The sequence below is a fragment of the Glycine max genome, chromosome 12, assembly GCF_000004515.6.
Source record: "Glycine max cultivar Williams 82 chromosome 12, Glycine_max_v4.0, whole genome shotgun sequence".
NCBI classification, from domain to species: Eukaryota; Viridiplantae; Streptophyta; class Magnoliopsida; order Fabales; family Fabaceae; genus Glycine; species Glycine max.
Window position 1 is genome coordinate 40,945,454 of NC_038248.2, and position 20,434 is coordinate 40,965,887.

Consider the following 20,434-nt stretch of genomic DNA (forward strand, 5'->3'; position numbering starts at 1 on the left):
AGTCCAAAAATAGTAGTGCTGCTTTCGGGCCTCTTTATTTGATTCCTTACAAAATTGGGTAATTACCAAATTTTGTTTGGAGCTCATTGGGAATTGATTTTGCCATACCATAGTTCACAGTTGTTACCCATTTTAAATGCAATATGTACACTTTTTTATGCCTTGTATTAGTTCACATGGATTCTTAAGCATAAAGATTACATACGAGACTGTTGTTGTAATTGTTCTAACCGATTTCATTGAATAACTATAATGATTTATCAATATGGCATCAAGTTGGCTAGGAGGATGCAAGTGTATCACCATTGCCCCAAAGAAGTTAGTGCACATCGGAAATGCATCCATATATATGCTTAGTTGTGCTGTGTATTTATGAATAACAAGTAGAAATAGCATCATTGATGATTAAAAAGTCCCTCGAAGCCTTCTTAGAAGGAAACACCTATTGGTTGCTACTACATTTACTAAAGAAAATGAAATAAGATATATCCCCAAGTTGTCTTAAGCTTAGAGAGAAAGAATATAACTTGTTGAAGGGGGATATTAGTAAAACAAGTTAGCATTAACCCTTTTATAGCCTTGATTATAGTCCAACCAGATGCACACTCATGCTAATAAAAAGTCCCTCCAAGCCTTCTTAGAAGGCCCATTATTTCCATTTGTGTTGAGTTTGTACCTCCCAACTGCAGGATCATAATTTCTTCCCTTTTGAACTGAAACTACAATGCCTAGAGTAGACACATGACTATATTGATTAAAGAGATACAGAATAATCTCACAAACATAGGATGATGAATTTGTTGATTCCAATTTGAAATCTGCCCATTGTTGAAGCCTACCCTTTGTTGATGAAGGACCCGGTAACACTGCCATGTTTTGCATATGATCCAACTTAACTCAAATTCTCAATATCACTTCCAATCAAACCCAACAACGGAATAATTTTTAATTTTCATACTTGCCTCCCCACCCCCCAATTGTTAAATCCTGCTTCTCCTTCAGCTTCCTCCAATGCTCAGATATGGTAGATTTGTTTTTAAAAATAATAACAACAAATCAACACTGTTAGTAAACAAAAATCACTACCCGGATGACGTCATCTTAATTGAAAGAAAAAAGATCAAATTAGTATATTTTTTTTAAAAAAATCGAGGATTAAATTAAATTAAATTGAATATTTTAAAATAATTTGAAGATGAAATTAATAATTACAATTATTTAAAATTTCACCTTGCACCCCTTTTTAATTTCAAAATTAAAATAGTTAAAAATCAGAAAATACCCTACCCTCGGTAGTGACAGTGAGTGAGCCTCCCCTGTTCTTGTTTGGTTCCTAAAAGGCTAAAACCCTAACTCAAGGCTCCCTAAACCCAAGTTGAGGCCTTTATTGCAACCTCACTTTCTCCGCACCGCAACCTCTCGCAACCCCTTGCGCTTACTCGCACTCACAACCTCTCTCTCAGGTTCGTCTCTCTCACAACTTTGATTTCTCTCCCCTAAAGTTTGACTAGGGTCTTTTCATAGGGTTTGATTTGGGCTGTGCGTGTGGCTGTAGCAGAGTTAACTAGTTCTGTGGTTTATACTTTCTTCTTGTCTTGCATTCTATGTGTTTGTGTTAATGCTCAAGTTGTTGGACTTTCAATTGAGAAATATAACTTTGTGGCATATCCAAACAGTGAATTATAAAAATCCAAGAATTCTAATTGTTGCATTTAAATCTCCCTGAATTTTAAATTCTCCAAAATTTTAAAATGCTCCATCCAAACACATGGTTAGGTTTATTGGAGATATTGGTAGTGCCTTGAACTTTAGATAGTTCCCTTTTTGAGTTCACATTGTTTGTGATTTGTCTAAATTTTCCATACAGACTACACGGTATAAGATTGAAATAACTCATTGTCCTGAGTATCATACTTTTGAGTTAGAGATGTCAATTTTGGTTCTGAGTTGTATAATGGCAACAGAACGTAAAGGAATTGGCTGATTGGAAATTTTCTGTTATAATATTGGTCTAAATAAAGTATTCACTGTAAACTTTGCTCTCCACTTGAAATTTATAATGCATTTTATTAATCTCCTACAGCAAGTTGCTTTGACAAAATCAATACCACTCATTTTAAGAAGTCATATATCCCCGTGGAATTTTTGGTTGAGAAAAGAAGAAGGTGTGAAGAGAGATGGGAAAGAAGAACAAAGTGAAGGAAAATGGAGGCAAAGAGCATTGCTCCTCGACACTTTTTGTCTCCAACTTGCCCTATTCCTTTTCCAATTCTCAGGTATTCTTTATTCTTTATTTTCTCCTCTTTTTATTGTTTTGTTGGTTAAAAGTGTTTTTATTATTCTAATATTTTTTAAAAACTTTTTGCAATAAATAAAATCAGTTGGAGGAGACGTTCAGTGAGGTTGGACCTGTCAGGCGTTGTTTCATAGTCACTCAGAAAGGTAAGGGTAAAGGGAAAAGGCAAAATTTACACCCAGTTTTTATTTTTGTGATGACTTTATTTGTGTACAGTGTCTTTTTTTTTTTCCTTTTTGAATGATGAATTCATTTTATATGTACATAGCTTCTGGATTGTTTGGATAAAATGTATGAAATTTAATGCATTTTGCAGTTTATTTTATTGGGAGGATAAATGGTTCTGTTTCTGCTCTCTACCCTTTTGAACACAAGTTGGTGGCTGTTTTTGTTTGAATTGACAGACTTAGTTATAACTTATAAGTGAGAATGTGGTAATTTTGTTGCATCATGTTTCATGCCCAACCCCAAAGCTATATAATCTGAGTTTAGTAGTAGTATTATGGTTGTTATATATGTAACAGAATGCTAACTTGTGATACTGGAACTGCTGTGCTAACATGGTTCAATTTGCCTTCATGTTGGGTTCACTGTTTGGGTTCTTTGTGTTGTATATTACTATAAGCATTGGCTGTGGAACTGGAACTAATAAATGCAATTTCAGCTAGCAACTGATCACTGATGTATATTAATTAGATGCCATGTATAAAATATATGTATGTAGAGACTGAAGACATAAGTGAAGCATATATTTTCCTATTTTCCTATGTATATTTTTAACATCTTTTATCCTTGTTTAATGATCCACAGGGTCAGCCCAACATCGTGGTTTTGGTTACGTCCAATTGTGAGTTTATTTCTTCTTCCAAAAGTTCAATTTGTTGTCGTTGTTGTCTTTGGTTGATTGGTTGTCTTACCAGTTTGCTTACCATGTCACTTTTCTCTTGCTTTCCTCTTGTCTACTTATTGAATCTCTAGCTTAGCTTATGTTATTATGTTCTCACCAGTTCTTTTGTTCTGGTTTCTTTCTTATGCTTTGACTATGGACTCATTCAATTGAAGCTACTATTAAGTATGAATACCCAGTAACCAAGCGAAAGTTTCTCCTTTTTGGAAAATGCACTCTGGTTGTATGGATGTTGAAATATCCTCAATCGAAATATGGATTGTGATATGCTATTCTATCTCAGTAAACGTCTGTGATCTTGCCACAAAGTTGCTAATAAAACTTGAAGCACTGTGATTTACGAAAATCACTCAAAAGGATATCAGTGGGCAAACTTTTATAAAATTTATTCTAGATATGCTAATTGCCTAGTGCTTCAATAATATGATACCTGTTTCTTTTGATGGTGACTCTGCTGTATAACTGTGTTGTTGTGGTGATTGGTAAATTAATCCATGATTAGAATTTGTTTGTTGACTCTGATTTTATGTAAAGATAGATATATGACTCTTCTGTTTCACCTTTATTAGAATTAGAATTTGTGACTTGGCTTTTTCTAGTTTTGTATTAATTGTTGTCATCTCCAGTGCCGTCGAGGAAGATGCTAACCGTGCTATTGAGCTGAAGAATGGTACATCTGTTGAAGGCCGGAAAATTGTAGTGAAGCATGCAATGCCTCGTCCTCCCTGTGAAGAACGGCAATCAAAACCAAATAAAGGTTGATACTATATAATTCTGATTCAGTGTACTGTGATGTTTTCATGATACATGTCTGAAAAGATGTGTAAATGGTTCTAACCTTGTCAATATTCTTCTTCCTTTCTTCTCTGTTCTCCCTCTTTCTTTTGTAATGTTATAGAGGGCAAGACAGATGATCTCACAAAGCCAAAAGACGATGATGAAGACAGCACATTATCTGGAGCAGAGAAGAACGTTTCAGTTTTGAAGGAAGAAGGTTGAGAATTTGTTTATACAATTATTTTTATAGGCTTCTCATTTATATGTTCATTTCATTTTTTTACATGTATTCTTTTTCTTGTATAGAAGTACAAGTCAGTAAACAAAAAAACATGAGGAAGCCCACAGAAACGAAAAAATCAGCTCTCTGTGATGATGTACCAGATGAGGGTAGTTGCTCAGAAAAACAGAGGTTTTTACTCTTCTCTCCTTTTCTGCAATTGTATTTAATCCAACTTTTTTAAACCAGTTAGTTACCAGAGAAATAAAAGAAAATCCCTGGAAGCTGATTTTAACAGGGCTGTGTTTAAGTGGAAATGACTAATGAGATTATCTGATTCCAACTTATGGATGTTTCTTATGTTTGAATGCATGTTTTGTATCTAATGCTGTTCCTTATTGTATTTTTTTTTCCCTTTTTGACAGGGTTGCTAGAACTGTTATATTTGGTGGTCTCATAAATTCCGATATGGCTGAAGAAGTTCACGGCAAAGCTAGAGAGATTGGCACTGTGTGTTCAATTAAGTACCCTCTTTCAAGGAAAGATCTCGAGCAACATGGTAACTGTGGATTTGATTTTTCAGACCTTGATATATAATGCTAATGAAATAGATAAGTTTATTTAATGGTTTGATATGTTAGTTATATTAAAAAAGGTATAAAAGGATCTATTTGTTTTTCTTTGTGGAATAATTTTAATAGGCTGTATTTAACTTTCTTGTTGGGTCAGATTTTACCAGTGTTGTGTACTTGGTGTAAAGTCATCTTGTGGTTAGCATGTGAAGCTGATAATAATGTAGATTTGCTCCTGTCTTGTACTTGTATATGTTCTTGGTCAGTTATCAATATTATTGTTTTAATTTTAATGCTAAACCCTTTTTTTTTTAAACAAACATTTAGTTGTATTGTATCCCATGTAATCATCTTGAGTACTGATAAGGACATTTGAAGTTTGTTCATCCGCTGAAATTGTCAAAGATATGGCTTTCCATGTTCTTCAACAAGATTAAATCCATTGTATTACTTGTTTAAAGAGTCTTTATCCTGCTTGGGATGATAGGGGTCATTATGGAATTTTTCCAGGTCTCCTGCAAGATGGATGCACTTTAGATGCTTCAGCTGTGCTTTATACAAGTGTAAAATCAGCCCGAGCTTCTGTTGCAACGTTACATAGAAAAGAGATAGGAGGGGGAAACATTTGGGTGCGCCAACTGGGTGGAGAGGTAAAGTGCTTGTCATAGAACTCACCAGAGTCAGAGTATAATATCATCATGCTCCAGAAAAGAATCGTTTGTATATGAATAACTGTCAGCTGTGAGAAGCTTTACCATTTTGTATTCATATACTCTAACTTCTTGCTTTTTGTCATAAAATTTGTATTATGTTGTATCTATTGAATGCGTTATTCACTTTCTAGAATCCGAATATGATAAAAACCCTTTTTCTTTATTTTTTTTAATGAAAAAGTCATTAGTAGCTGTAAGTTCTTTCTGCCATCAATCATGACAATATGGCATGCATTGTCTTAATATAAAGGAAGTTACATAACGAGAATTTGTGATATGTGCTGCTTCTTGAGGCTTGATAGGATTTTCATTTGGATTCAGTTTTAGTCTGTTTTCCATGTTTGTGTAGAAAAGTATTTTCGTAATTGTTGTCTCCATTTTTGAGTGTCTAACTCTGATACATGAAAATCTGTTCTATGAAGTAGTAGTTGTGGGTAAAATGTATGTACCCTGCCCACCATTTGGAAGTCTATATATAGACTTAGAAGACAATTTTCAGCCTGGTTGGAATGCATTTAGTAACTGTAGACTGTACTTTGTCAGAATCATCTAATAATCTATTAGGTGGTGGAAGATAGACTTCATTGTGTTTATGCTCTATTGTGTGCTTTTCTTCTATTGATTTTCAATTGTTTGTAGGTGAAGTTTACTTCCCTGTTTTCTGAGTATGATCATGAATGAGATATTAGTTTCTTAACAATTTTTTGCTGTATGTGGGTCAGGGCTCCAAGACTCAGAAATGGAAGCTTATTGTCAGAAACCTTCCTTTCAAGGTTTGATGCATAGAGTTAAAAAACATGAAATAAGTATTGTTTGGAGGACTTAACTTCTTCTGACTAGTTGACTAAACATGGATGCAGGCAAAAGAAAATGAAATAAGAGATATGTTTTCATCTGCAGGATGTGTGTGGGATGTATTTATTCCACAAAAGACAAACACAGAGTAAGTTCATTTTTCTTTTCCTTGACTTCAAGAGTTTCAATATACTATTATATATAATGCTTTCTTACACTGTTTTTCTTTTCCCCTCTTCTCCTGTTTGCAGTCTGTCTAAGGGTTTTGCATTTGTAAAGTTCACCTGCAAGCAAGATGCGGAAAAAGTATGAACTGTTACCAAGGTCTTACTTCACCTACTGTTTGTGTTCTGAAATAACCTGCATATAAGCTGCCTGTTTCTGTTTCAGGCCATTCAAAAGCTCAATGGATCAAAGTTTGCAAAACGACTCATAGCTGTTGATTGGGCTGTTTCAAAAAAGATATTTAGCAGTGATACAAATAATGCTCTTGCCTCAGAGAAAGGTAATTTTTGTATTCAGTGAAATTTGAAAATGGCACTGCCATCAGCCACTCATATCCATATTTGACTTGAGCAAAGTTATGTAGGTTTGCTATTTTCATTGTAGATCTTATTCATCTTAATTTAAAAATTCAGTATTTTTGATATTGTTGCTTGCCATGCATTGCTTAATACTTGAGGATGGATTGCATAATCAGTTGAAAGGAATGAAGTGCTTTTGGCTTTTAAATGCGTAAATGTATACTTACTTTTAGTGCTCTCCTTTATTACCAATTATTTCATAGTACTATTTTTAAGAGATATAAATATTATTTTTAAAACTTTTTGCAAGGTTACTTATCTATATCTTAATCAAGTAAAGTATGCTAAAACATGGTGATTGTAAGTGCTCTACCATTAAAATAAAAATTGGGATTAGTCTCACCACTGTTCACCTGTTTGGGTAGATTTGGTGTTTAACCTCATTTACCATTATGCTAGTCAGCTGTTGGGTAGATTTGTGGAATAGAAAGTTAGTGCCTTTTTATGTAATGTAGCTCACTCTTTACTATACTTGGAGAGTAACTGAGTATATGTTATAGAATTCTTTATTGAATTATTAAGTGACTATAATTGGAGCCAGGCTGTTGAGTTGTTACAAACTTATGGTATAGAATTTGTTGGAGAACATTGGATGGTGGCATTTTCTGAAATTTCGAAATTGACCAATAGGTTGGGATTTGGTAACTATTTCTATGTTGAAATCAAAGCTCATTGCTTCTTTTTTAGCCTTTGAAATTTCCCTGGTAAATTGTGTATGTCCCTTTCTATGTCCCTTTTCATGGCCAACAAATATATAACATTTGAAGTATTGGGTCATTTTGAGTTATGCTATTCATGTTATTTGTTGAGAATTTTTTTCATTATTGTTCTAGTCTTCAAATACACCGTCGGTGCTTTACATAAGTGTCACACTTTATCTTTGTTCTATTTATTTTAGTATGCTAGAAACCTTCATTTTAAATCTGAACTATGTAAATAAGACATTCTTTACGATTTCCTTAGGACAACAAAACATGAGTGATGAGGATAGTACCGATGAAGATTTTGAGCTTGTTGATAAAAGATCTGGTCAAGGAGATAGTGATACAGACTACTCTAGTGCCATGGAGGAAGAAGGCACCCCTCCTGAAGATAATTTTGATAAGGAAGCAGACATTGCAAAAAAGGTTCTTAACAACTTGCTTACATCCTCGAGTAAAGGAACATCTGTAAACAATGATTCTATGTTGATCAAAGAAAACAAGGGATCAAGATCTGATGAAATTGTTAAGGATGCAGATGAAAAAGCATCTAATGAGTCTGAAAAGGTTTCAGGTGTTTCTAAGCCTGAAATTTCCAGCAGAAACAACTTATTAAATCCTAAGGGAACAGAAGATGATTTGCAGAGAACAGTTTTTATAAGTAATCTTCCCTTTGAATGTGATAATGAAGAAGTGAAACAACGATTTTCTGGATTTGGGGAAATAGAATATTTTGTTCCTGTTCTCCACCAAGTTACCAAGTATGTGCTTGAGTGTTATTTTCTGTGTCTGTATTTCACAGGGCATTATTCATAGTCTCCTTTTACTTTCTATGCAGGCGACCCAGAGGGACTGGTTTTCTAAAATTTAAAACTGTAGAAGCAGCTAATACTGTAATTTCAACTGCCAGGGCTGCTTCTGGGATGGGTATTTTATTGAAGGGTAGACCATTAAAAGTTTTGAAGGCTTTGGATAAGAAATCAGCACATGACAAGGAACTGGAGAAAGCAAAAAATGAGGTTCATGACCACCGCAATCTTTACTTGGCAAAGGTTTGTTTTTTCCTTTGTAACTCATGTGGAGCAGGCTGTTGATGCTTGATATTTAATAGGGCTAACATTTGCATGTACTGCTATATTGTAATAGGAGGGACTTATTCTTGAGGGAACTACAGCTGCTGAAGGGGTTTCAGCCAGCGATATGTTAAAACGCCTAGAGTGAGTATTTTGTGGTTTGGAGTGCTAGTGGCATTTATTATAATTTTAACTCACATCTAATTGGTTATAATTGCTATGGGCAGCACTTGAGTAATTGTTTTTTTAATTCACAACTGTTATATGGTTATAGACTACTGTATGCTGCATTTGAGGGACAAGTCATGTATGGTTCATGTCAAGTTGTTGTGGACAATTATGGTTTTTTTTTTTAATTCTCCCTATATTGTGGTAATCCTTTTTTTATCTGTGCTACCTTTACGTCATTTGAACTTTAGGAGAGAAAAAAGCAATTGTATTGTATTATTCTCCTTGTTTTCTTTTCATGCTTAATAATTTTGTTGAGAAAAATCACAAGATAACAAGAAAAGGCCCTCTCTTGAAAAGCTAGGAAGATATAATTTCTAATACACCAAAGATAATTCTTGCACAATTTTGTGCAAAGATCCACAAACAAATAAAATATGAGCCATAGATCCACAATCCAATTTCAAATATCATTACTGTTCAAAGCATAATATTCTGATTGCCCTATTGTATGTTGCATTTGATCTTATAAATCTGGTGGTATAAATATTATCTTCCTGCTCAAGTGTAATTTCTTCAGCTGGTGTTAGTGTTCTAACATTATTTATGGAAATTTCATAGGTTGGAAAGGAAAAAGAAGACAAAGCTTCAATCTCCCAATTTTCATGTTTCGAGAACTAGACTCATTATCTACAACTTACCTAAGTCAATGAATGAGAAAGAACTCAAGAAATTTTGCATTGATGCAGTTGTCTCTAGAGCTACCAAGCAAAAACCTGTAATTCGGCAGGTTGGTTAAGTAGATCATGACTTGAAGTTGTCAATTATTGTTTCTCTAAAGGCTTAGGAACGCCATTTTATATTTTCAACATTATTTGTATACTCTGCAGATAAAGTTTTTGAAAAATGAAAAGAAAGGAAATGTTGCTCAGGAGCGCTATTCACGGGGAGTTGCCTTTGTTGAATTTTCGGAGCATCAGCATGCCCTTGTGGCTCTGAGAGTTCTTAACAATAATCCTGGTGAAAACCATTTCTTATCTCTCTGGGAGTGAGACTTTTTGTACCCTCATTTCTGTTTAATCTAATATTGTCTTTCATTGAATACAGAAACTTTTGGTCCCGAACATCGGCCGATTGTGGAGTTTGCTCTTGATAATGTTCAAACACTTAAACTTCGGAAGGCAAAGCTACAATCTCAGCATCAGACTCCTCAAGTTGACAACAATGCCATGGATAATGACAACCCTGGCACGGTAGAAGGTTGCAAGCCTGTAAAGGACAGAAAACGAAAATCTCGAGAGCATGACGAACCAGCAAAGGAATCAGTACTGAATACAAATGGTGAATCGGGTGTTGCAGTGGCAAATGGAAAATCCCCACAAGGACACAAATCCAAAAGACAAAAGGGCAACAATAAGAGTAAAAAGGCACTGAAAGAAAATCGAGAAGCAGCCTTGTCCATGAAGCCAAAGAATAACGAAAATGGCCATAACAATGGTGGTGCATCACTTGAAGGTCAAAACACTGCCACTGACTCTAATAGAAGAAAATCAGGGAATAAAGATGATGTGGGGTTTAGAAAAAGAAAGATGCAAAACCAAGAGCAAGAAGCTGGCCAAAAGGTTTTAAAGAAACGGCTTAAGAAGAATAAAGGTTCAGTAGGGAAGGACGTAGTAGACAAGCTTGACATGCTTGTAGAACAATATAAATCCAAGTTCTCACACAAGGGTTCCCTAGAGAATGATGGAGAGAAAAGACATTCAAAACAGCTTAGGAAATGGTTCCAATCATAGTTTACTATTTCTTGATATGAATTTTGTTACTTATATTATTTTTTGACTGCTTCCGATAATTTAAGCCATGTGACTTTATTGCTCCTTTTTTTTCTCTCCGACAATAATTTAAAATTTAAGTGTTTAACATTTTTCTGGCATTTTTTGTTATGTTTGAGGAATGTGTGTGCAAAATATCTAAATCATTTTGTGGCTAGATTATTTCGAAATAGTTAACATTGGTCAAAATTCATGAAAATTTAGTTGATTAAGTGTTTGATTGGTTCAACCAACCAATCATTGCATAGAAAAATTATTTTGTGATGTATATATTACTCAACCTTTTTATTTGATTTATCTCTTTCACTTATTAATGCCATTATGACTACATTTATTTCATTTGTCTCTTGTACACCATTAATCAACTAGAACATTATGACTACATTTATTTCATTTGTCTCTTGTACACCATTAATCAACTAGAAATTATCATTAGAATGACTTTCAAAGTATTATAGAAGTCAATAAAGTTATAATACATAATTTGTGATTAGAAAATTATGTAAAACTATTTTATAATAGTATTTATGTTATTTGCTCTTTTTGTAGTCAAATAAAAAAGTAAATAATCAAAATCAATTGAAAGAAATATTTTGAATCTAATATCTTCATTAAATTCAATACTAATAAGTGTTTAACAACTTATTAGTTATTATTTCTAACGTGTAGTAATTTATATGTATTATGAAACATTATAATGTATTAGTTTCTATTTTTAATGTGCTAATGTTTAGGTATTAGGAAGCATTGTATTAGTTAATATTTTTAATGTGCTAATTTTTATATATTAGAAAAAAATCACTAAAGTTGGCCTAGGTTTGTGTAATATGCATAAGATTAAAGGTTTTACTTTTGAATTTTTCTTTTTAAATAAAATATTGATTAAATAAATTTCTATTTTTTTTAATTACAAACTACTCATTGAAAGGGTGTTATAATTTTTATGTTTCATATTTTCTTTTTTTACATGTATTTTTATATTTTCGGGTAAAAAATAAAGTTTCAAAAAAGAATATAGAAGAATGAATAAAATAATTTTATTTATTCAAAGTTGTTTAAAAATAAAAATTGAATCATTTAATCTAATTTAACCCATTTTTAATCAGATTAAATTGAACTTAATACTATATTCAAATAAATCTAAATCAAAGTTGACTTCTACAAGCTTGGAATCCTCTCCTTTTTCTCCATGTCTTATACCTAAATTCCATATATACCAGCTTTAGTGCTATACTTCATGGGCATTATTTTTGCAGTTACACTATATACTGTACTGCTCTTACATATGAAAGTTCCCCTTCAGATACTTCTGCTTTACTAAGTCTATGAATTAGCACAATGAACTGTGTACGTATATATATATATATATATATATATATATATATATATATATATATATATATATATATATATATATATATATATATATATGGCAAAAGACATGTTATGTAATTGGTGCTGATTGGTTCGAGTGGTTCATTGGAATATCACACATGCTCCACAATTTGAACTGTGCAGATACGGAAATTGAAGTGTATATTTTGTCATAGGTTGAATGGTTTTTTAATTTTCTTAATCTAATTTTAGTGTACTTCTGATTTGTAAGACTTGTGTTATCCCATTCCTTTGTCTTCCTTGAGGCTTTTTGAAATTACTGTCGAAAGAAAAAACTGCACACGCAGACAGAAACAAATGGGTATATTGAATTTTCTGAACTTGTTAGTATTTCAGTAATCCTGTTAGTCATGTTTTTCCATTGTATAAGCAAAGCAAGAAAGTAAACAAATGACAGAGTTACCAGTTTATATTGTTGGAGGTGGATAAAATGACGTCAAAGGTGATGTTTAGTTAGGAAACAACAACTTAGGAAATATTTGTGCAGTTAATTTGAACATTTATCCTGGTTTCTTTAAAACTGGACATACTATTTGGATATGGGATGGAGAATAAAAAGAAATGGAGTAAAGTTATTGTCTTATTGTTTAAGTACTCTTTTGATGGAAGAAGAAAAGATTAGTATGTTGTTTGAGTACCATGTCCTCCAAATTAGAAGGAAAAGGTAAAAGAGAGATGTTCGATGGAATGGAATACCGTTTCAATCAAGTTCAATTCCATTCCATTTCTTTCTTATCAAAAATAAAAATAACCTGATAATATAGGTTCTCCAATACTTTCCTTTTGGATTTGTGCCCTTGGTAGAATTTCGAGAAGTGTCTTGACTTGTTTATGAACCTAGTAAATTCTTTCTTTATTGACCGAGAAATCCATTATAATCAAACTTTTTCTTTACTGATGTTGAAATATCTTTTCTAATTTTATAGATGGGTAACATCAATTGGGGACATAAATTGGGGATCCCTGTAGAACCATGCAAGTTTACGTGGACTCACATTGATCGAACCATTACTTCGTGTGCTACTTCTAAGAAACAAATTGGAAATTCCGTTGCTAGATGGGAGCCTAGTTCATGACAATTAGCATTATTACTTCGAAAATTCAACTGATAAATGCTAATTCAGAAGAAGAAAAAAAGCCGTATTGTATGTGGACAATGTTAAAACAAAATAGTTCGTGAACAATTAGCACGATTACTTCGTAAATTCAACCAATAAATGCTAATTCAGACAAAAATTCCTTATTCTTTGATTGTACAAAATTACATAGAGGACAATGTCAAACCAAAATATATTCCTCATAATTCGTATACAAAATCCCTATCATGTCTGAGAATACATTTTCTTCCTCGCAAAACAGAACACTTTTTGAATATAATTTCCTCCGTTTACTGTGAGGCTGTGGGTGATTAATTGATTCTCACTTCATTGGTACAAAGTACATTGCAGCAAAAATTAAAAAAAAATAATAGCACAAAAAAAATACAAAAGGAGAATGGTAAAAGTGAAAGAAAAAGGAAAACAAAGCAAAGAAAGCTATCTTCACAAGTCCTCAACTATAAACGCTTTAAACCTCTGTTGTTACGTATTTCGCTTTTGATGTGATCTTTCTCTCTTCCACACAATTACTATGCCATAAAAATCAGATGAAGCCAACAAGTTTTCTCCATGGTTCCAGGCAATACCCATTACAGGAAACCGATGACCCTGCATTAGAAAAAATTCATTCATTTAGAGCTTCATCATAACATTAATACCTTCGATGGAAGTAAGACTAACCTGTAGCTTGTTCACACATGTATTCTTTGGCTTCGTTAAATCATAGAAATAGACATTTGAGTCCTCACTTCCAGCAACTTCACATGATAAAAGATGATAGAGTTAGAGAGACAGCAACTGTAATGTAGCTTCAGTCATACATATTTCAGAAAACTTGGTTTGCACTTTGAAGCATGTCAGTGCCTTCATGGGCTTTCAAGTTTTAGCATAAGCATTATTTAGTGATAAATACATTTCATTGACAAATACAGGAAGTACATAATCTTTGAGTTATGACTGCATGTGAATTATTTTCCAGTTTGACACAGTTGGAGTTTGGGTTTGATTTGATTTAATAAAAGAAGCATTATTCTTTAATAAAAGTCCTTTAAGAGATGGAAGAGAGAGGGAAAAAAAGAATGCAAGAACGATGCCAACATACCTATGAATTCTCCTTTTTCAAGGGAAAGAAGAGGACAGAAAGAAGCTTGAATTTTGTGTATACGTGGAGCTAATTTGAGCGAGCATCTAAGAGTTAAATAACCTTTTATCTCCAAAGCCACACTATAATAACCAACATTAGTTCTCAAAAGAAAAATGAGTTCAAAAAGACAACTGAATGCACTTGGGATTAATGGCAAATTATTTTTGAACCTGAAGAAAGACAGGTTTCCATCCTGGGTACAAGTCAACAACACAGGTCCCCGAGCCAGTAGAGAGAAACTCCGATATTGCACTGTTGTGACAGCGGATTTGTGTCTGCTGCTACTTCGGTAACGATGAGAGCGAGATAGTACACCTGTGTGGGAGTTCATATTTACTGAGTATATACATCCCTGCACATACAATCCAGTACCTAAAGAAAATGAGATAAACCTAACAAATAACAATTAGGATATACAAGTGCATATATAGAGCAGCTCACCTGTGCATCTCCACAAAATAAAAGATGTCCTGTATGATCATGGTCCATAGAGGTAACTTCACTGTCAAATATTGATCTATTAATTACCCTTCCAGTGCTAAAATTGAACACCTGGAAACATCAAATAATTTTTGAGAAAAATAATAAATTACCATAACAGGTAATGTAAGTAAAAAATGGCAAAACATAATAGCATAGGATTTTATAGGGAAAAGGAGTAGAGATAGTAAATAAGCTACAAATAGTTAATAGTGGGAATATTTATCAAATCATTAATTGAAATACATGTTTCAGTGTCTGAACAAAGAAACATTCTTCCTATCAATTGGCCCAATCATATGATCCATGAGTCTGTTTGATTATGGGGAGTGGAAAGGAAATTATGGGAAGGGAATAATTATCCTTATTTAGGAGTTTGAAATTTTATGGAAGGGAATGTGTGTAGAGCCATTCCCCCCATTCCCATCCAAACAATCTTACTTATTCCCTCCTAACTGAGGGATAATGAGGGATTACTCTTATTTTAAAAACTTTCCATTTACTACTTTATCTTCATAAATTGAGTAACTTAAAATAAAATGTTAAACTTAAATTTTAAAGTGCACCACTTATAGCCCAGAAAATCTTCCCATTTCTTCCCTCATTAAAATTCAAACACAGGAAGGTAAGTCTCTTCCATTCCCTATTCATTTTACTCCATTCTCTCTGAAACTTCTGAGCATAACCATAGGCACCAAACTACACAAAAAATAAACTGTTCTCAATACTTTACAAACTGAACACAATGCTGCTTTAGTAACATTTAAGGTCTGAGTGATGCCACATTAAAGACATTTCAGGTTTACCAAGCAAAAATGGAAATGACTAAGATCAACACATTCTAATAGAGAGGCTTCAGCTAAGCTGTCAAACATGTTACTTCCTTCTTTATAAAAAATAAATGAAAAAAATTAACATATTTACATTGATTTCTTTGTTTGCATTGCCTACTGAAAGGAAGTTGTTATTTACCTGCACCAAATATAGAAAAAATAGTCTTCAGTAACAACGAAGGATGCAAGCAAAAGAATAAATTCATTTACCCAAATAAAATATTGAAATCCACACGCATAATGATATAGGAAACCATACCTTTGGAAAAATCAAACAAATTGCAAAAGAATATTTAAGTTTCACTGAATGAGATGAGATGAAGAAAGATATATGATGCAAATTGTTGTCATTTTCCTCAATCTTTCCTGACAGACAAACTCCCCTCCACTCATGCTCATCCTATCTCTTAGAGAAGAATATTTCACTTTCACTAGATGTGGCAAATACAAAAAAATTCTACATACTAAATTCGCAGCCCCCTTCTCCCCTCATTATCTTATGTTTGACTCAAGCATATTAGTATTTGTTGCAGCGTCAAAACCAAGCAACCAAAAATAAACCCAATGCATGTAGAGTAAAAAAAAAGACAAGAGAGAGAGAGGTAATAAAAAAATTACAAGTAAATCCAAGTTCAAGACCACAATGAATGTCTCTGTCCTTCTGCAAACTATGAGAGAGATTCGATTCTACCCTTAAAAAATCTAGCTATCTTCAATCTAGGAAAGTCAATTTTATCACTTCTCTTAGTATAAAGAATGACTATTAGATAATTAGAACTTTCGGAAAAAGATATACAGAAGAGTGAGAATCTAGTAAATTGAAATGCACACAAAGCAAGAGATAAAGGGCAGAGAATGTCAGTTTTCATTCTAATTAAAAATTATAAGATGAAATTATCAAAAACATTACCAGAATATCTTAAGTTTGCAAATCTAAGACAAGGGTATCTTGTCCAACTATGAAAGCAAGCAATGCTATCCTCTGAAGAGGTGGGACGGCTAGCATACTTTATACATAAAACACAAACCCTTATACATAAAAACACACACACACACACCCCATTTATACTTACAGGGTGAAAACGGATACACAATTGTGAAGAGACTCCATATATCACCCGTATGCAAATACCTTTTGCTATCTCCCATACTCTCACGGTTTTATCCAATGAAGACGATGCAATGTATTGATTGTTTGATGTAAAATCAAAATCTGAAAATAAACCAGCATACGAAGTCATTTAATAAATTAGGGAGCATTAGAATTTAGGAAATCTTGATAAGCATGAATAAGTAACAAATTCAGAAAGAATATTTGGTCAATGACCGACCATTTTTTTTTATATCTGGCTAATTTGATTTCCAATTGGAAATATGAAGAGCAAGATTTATTGATCCATAATCTCCCGTCAAAAAAATAATACATTAGATGATATTGCCTTAGTGCACTTAACCAATGACCATACATGTCATACAGGATTAAATATAGAACAAAGAAACAAAGACAATCTATCCAACCTGTTACATCTTTGGAATGCCCGTTTAATTGTTTGATGACTGAAGGATTCTCAGATACACTGCACACAGTCAAGGTTCCATCTGATGCCCCATAAGCAAGTAGATCAGAACTCATGTGCCCAAACTTCAACACCGTAACTACACATAAAAAATTTCAGGTTTATTCCACCACGAAAACCAAGTAAAAACAGAGACTAGTACTAGGGTAATGGAAAGAAAAATCTGGATTGGACTCTACCAGAGGCTTTGCACTGATCAAAGATGCAATGCATTCCAACAAAAGAATAGGCAGCCTCAACCCCACGATGTCTAGGACGATCAGAATCACTTACACTTGAGCCAAAACTTGTTCTATGATTATATACTGGATTTGCATTTTGCAGATCCTACAATGTAAATGAACACACAATTTCGACAAATGACACAAAAAAAGAAAAGAAGATAAATGATCCAAAGCATCTAAATTGTACAAACCTCCTCCAATTTCAAAACAATTAAGTATAGCTCCAAACTATCATGGCATAACCCACATCCCTTCACTGTATAAACATGCTAAGTATACTTGTAACTATCTTGTTAAAGATATGGTCATTCTATTTCATCAGTGTAGTCTTATGCAACATCTAATCAAATAAGGGAGTTACATGTAAATTTCCCCCTATCCAGGAAAGTTAGGTATATTTATTCTGACTGACAGCAACTTGTACAATTATACAATAGCAAAATAAGCATTGAGCAAAACTTACTAATATCAAGAAAGTGACAGCCAAATCTACCCAGCAAATATGGGGTTAGTTCAGAGCCAATTATTAGTGAAGAATATATTGTATCACTTATGGGCAATTCTAACAGCTTTAAGTTTAACCCAAAATTATCTAGCATTTTTTCCAATGTGTCTAATTTAGTTTCTGAATGCTTTGTTTAGCTCTTCTACATTTTTCCCTTAGATTAAAAAGTATAAATTGCATTAACAGAATATGTCTATCTGTTAATAATTTTAATTGATATGGCATTTCTCTATCCCAATTGTTTCGATTCAAATACTGCAAGAGGTATGTGTAAAACAAGTATATTACAACAAAACCTACAATGCACAACTTACCCGCCCAGAACTCAAGCTGTCCACCTCAGACCAACGGGTCCCGTGTGGAGTTGGAGATGGAAACCATCGGCCACTGATGCATCAACCAGTAAATTATCCTGATGTCAGAATTGTATGGAAACATAAATTTAAACTAGTACCATAAATGAGAAAGCTGCATTGACATAAATGTGGTTATAATTTCAAACAGAAACTGAAATTGAAGAATTACATACAAAGAAGTACATGAAATTCACATTAAAATAAGAAATGAAGGCAATTGATAGGGAAAAAATGTATAGAAATTAAGATCATTTTGTTGCAAATGTTGGAAAATGCGATATCTTCCTAAATTAACCTAAAAAAATAACAGAAAAAAGAATAGTGAAAAAAAATTACACAAGCTAGTGATAAATCATAATCATGTAAATATGTTTAAGACAGATGGTCATGACTTTCCTACATATGTGAAGAAAAATAGTGCAATTTGAATGAATATCAACATCTGTCCTTCAGTGTTGTTAAATGGCAGCGCCATGTCCACTATGGCGGAATGGTGTGGCAGATTTTTTGCCAACCACCATAGGCAATTTGTGAAGGGAGGCCTGCTATGGCAGCGCCATAGGCCACAATGGCATGTCTATATGGCAGAATTTTGGCCTTCCGCCATTGATAGCATTGGTCGTTCAAAATTTTCCAACTTTCCTACAGATCAAAGTTTAATTTATTGTCCAACTACGCCTCCAGATCACTTTGAAGCCCCATATCCAATCATGGGCATCTTTGATTCTTTGTTTTATCCTGTTTGGTGGACCTTTAAGAAATCATGTGATGCAAATTTAAGCATATTTGGGCTCATCACTTCAATTAAAAAATTCAGCAACCTGTTTCCTGGAGTACTCTGGAGACTTGGGGTGCGTAAACTATCCCTTTCCCAGTTCCTAGGCCTACTTATGTAATTCCGGTACGCCACGTAAGTTTTGCCATTGCATCTCCAGTCCTTCAACACAATCACAGGTCCATAAGTCAAAAAGTATCAACAACACAGCCAAAGGAGACAGCACTATCACAAATCACAAATAATAGTAATAACAAGGACAAAACTTAGATACAATTCCTTATGTGCTTGGTACTGTTCTCCAATCAGAATTGAAGTTTCACCTTGATAATCCGTGTATCAAATGTGGTTGGCATTAAAGGTCAACATAGACTACCCAAGTAAAACTCGAATTCTGATTAACAACACTATGGACTGTATCTGAACACTGTTCAAATAATAATAATAATAAATCCAGCACTCAACATAATTAAATAATTTTGTAACGATTGATGAAAAAGAGCTAAATAATCAAAACTATGAGCACAGTTAAGAACGGTATTTAGCTATGAGCATTGTAAGAACTAAGAACGCGAGAGTCAACAAGCCTATATTCCAAAAGTCAAAATGTAACAATACACTGCCAAAGGTCATAACATTGGAAGAAAAATTGAAAATAAAAAAGACTTTTATCACCGGGAACAATGCAAATCTATCACGATTGATCTGGAAAAGAAACGAAACTAAGAGGACAAAAATGCACGAAAAAGTAACGAGATCGACACGATAATTAGAAAGAGAACTAAGCTAGAAGCACTTATAACAATCTCAAATTTCAGATTCTGATGATTAAATTAGAAATTCTACACGGAGCGTACTCTGCGGCGGAGAACGCCGGCCTCGGCCTTCCGAGAAAGGAGGAGGCGGCGAATGCCGATGTACTCGGGATCGCCCTCGGCGGTGGCTGGCTGAAGCAAACAGCAGAATAGTTCTGGATCTGATGTACTCCTCTCGTTGTCGGTGTCGTTGCTCTTGTTGTTGTTGTGGTTTTGGTGGTGTTCGTTTTGTCGCGGTTCTGGTTCGCCGTCGTTGAAGGCGGCGCTGGTTTGCTCCGCCATGGTGTCCTATGAAGTGTTCATCGTAGAGCGGTGGCCATACCCGATTCTCCAGCGAACTTCGCAACGGTTAATGCGTGAAGGTTCGATTCGAATGAAACAAATACAGAGAGAGAAATTAAAATTAAATGGAAAAATCGGGAAAAATAAACATAAACAATAATTAAATATTTGGGGGGAAAAAATACTGAAAATGCCACCTATCTTTCTATACTAGTAAAAATAAACAGTAATAATAGGAAGAAAAAAATAAGGTACTGTGCGTATTTTATTTTTTGAAATGATATATTTTTTTATGTGAGTAAAAACATAAAAT

The 20,434-nt window shown here is 33.7% G+C and overlaps 2 protein-coding genes across 3 annotated transcripts; one reads left to right on the forward strand and one right to left on the reverse strand.

Annotated features, from left to right (window-relative positions):
- The first annotated feature begins 1,282 nt into the window (after positions 1-1,282).
- LOC100791823 (RNA-binding protein 28) lies at positions 1,283-10,684 on the forward strand. The gene is made up of 19 exons (XM_003539587.5): positions 1,283-1,463; positions 2,084-2,276; positions 2,382-2,442; positions 3,107-3,143; positions 3,830-3,960; positions 4,102-4,197; positions 4,287-4,392; positions 4,626-4,759; positions 5,283-5,422; positions 6,208-6,258; positions 6,346-6,428; positions 6,532-6,586; positions 6,671-6,785; positions 7,828-8,326; positions 8,404-8,617; positions 8,712-8,782; positions 9,428-9,596; positions 9,697-9,826; positions 9,914-10,684. Exons 2-19 carry the CDS (start codon positions 2,178-2,180, stop codon positions 10,597-10,599), a joined length of 2,877 nt encoding a protein of 958 aa, XP_003539635.1. The 5' UTR covers positions 1,283-1,463; positions 2,084-2,177; the 3' UTR covers positions 10,600-10,684.
- A 2,629-nt stretch (positions 10,685-13,313) lies between these two features.
- Positions 13,314-20,270, reverse strand: LOC100792346 (WD repeat-containing protein 13). 2 transcript variants are annotated; one of them, XM_006592896.4, is made up of 12 exons: positions 19,882-20,259; positions 19,071-19,186; positions 18,208-18,280; positions 17,344-17,491; positions 17,106-17,243; positions 16,661-16,800; positions 15,679-15,726; positions 14,716-14,826; positions 14,445-14,626; positions 14,233-14,354; positions 13,812-13,888; positions 13,314-13,739 (listed from the first exon to the last, which is right to left on the reverse strand). In XM_006592896.4, exons 1-12 carry the CDS (start codon positions 20,119-20,121, stop codon positions 13,614-13,616), a joined length of 1,521 nt encoding a protein of 506 aa, XP_006592959.1. In that variant the 5' UTR covers positions 20,122-20,259; the 3' UTR covers positions 13,314-13,613. The 2 variants fall into 2 exon arrangements, with proteins under 2 accessions (XP_006592959.1, XP_040863587.1); XM_041007653.1 differs by having other exon boundaries at positions 14,233-14,626; positions 19,882-20,270.
- Positions 20,271-20,434: the final 164 nt, after the last annotated feature.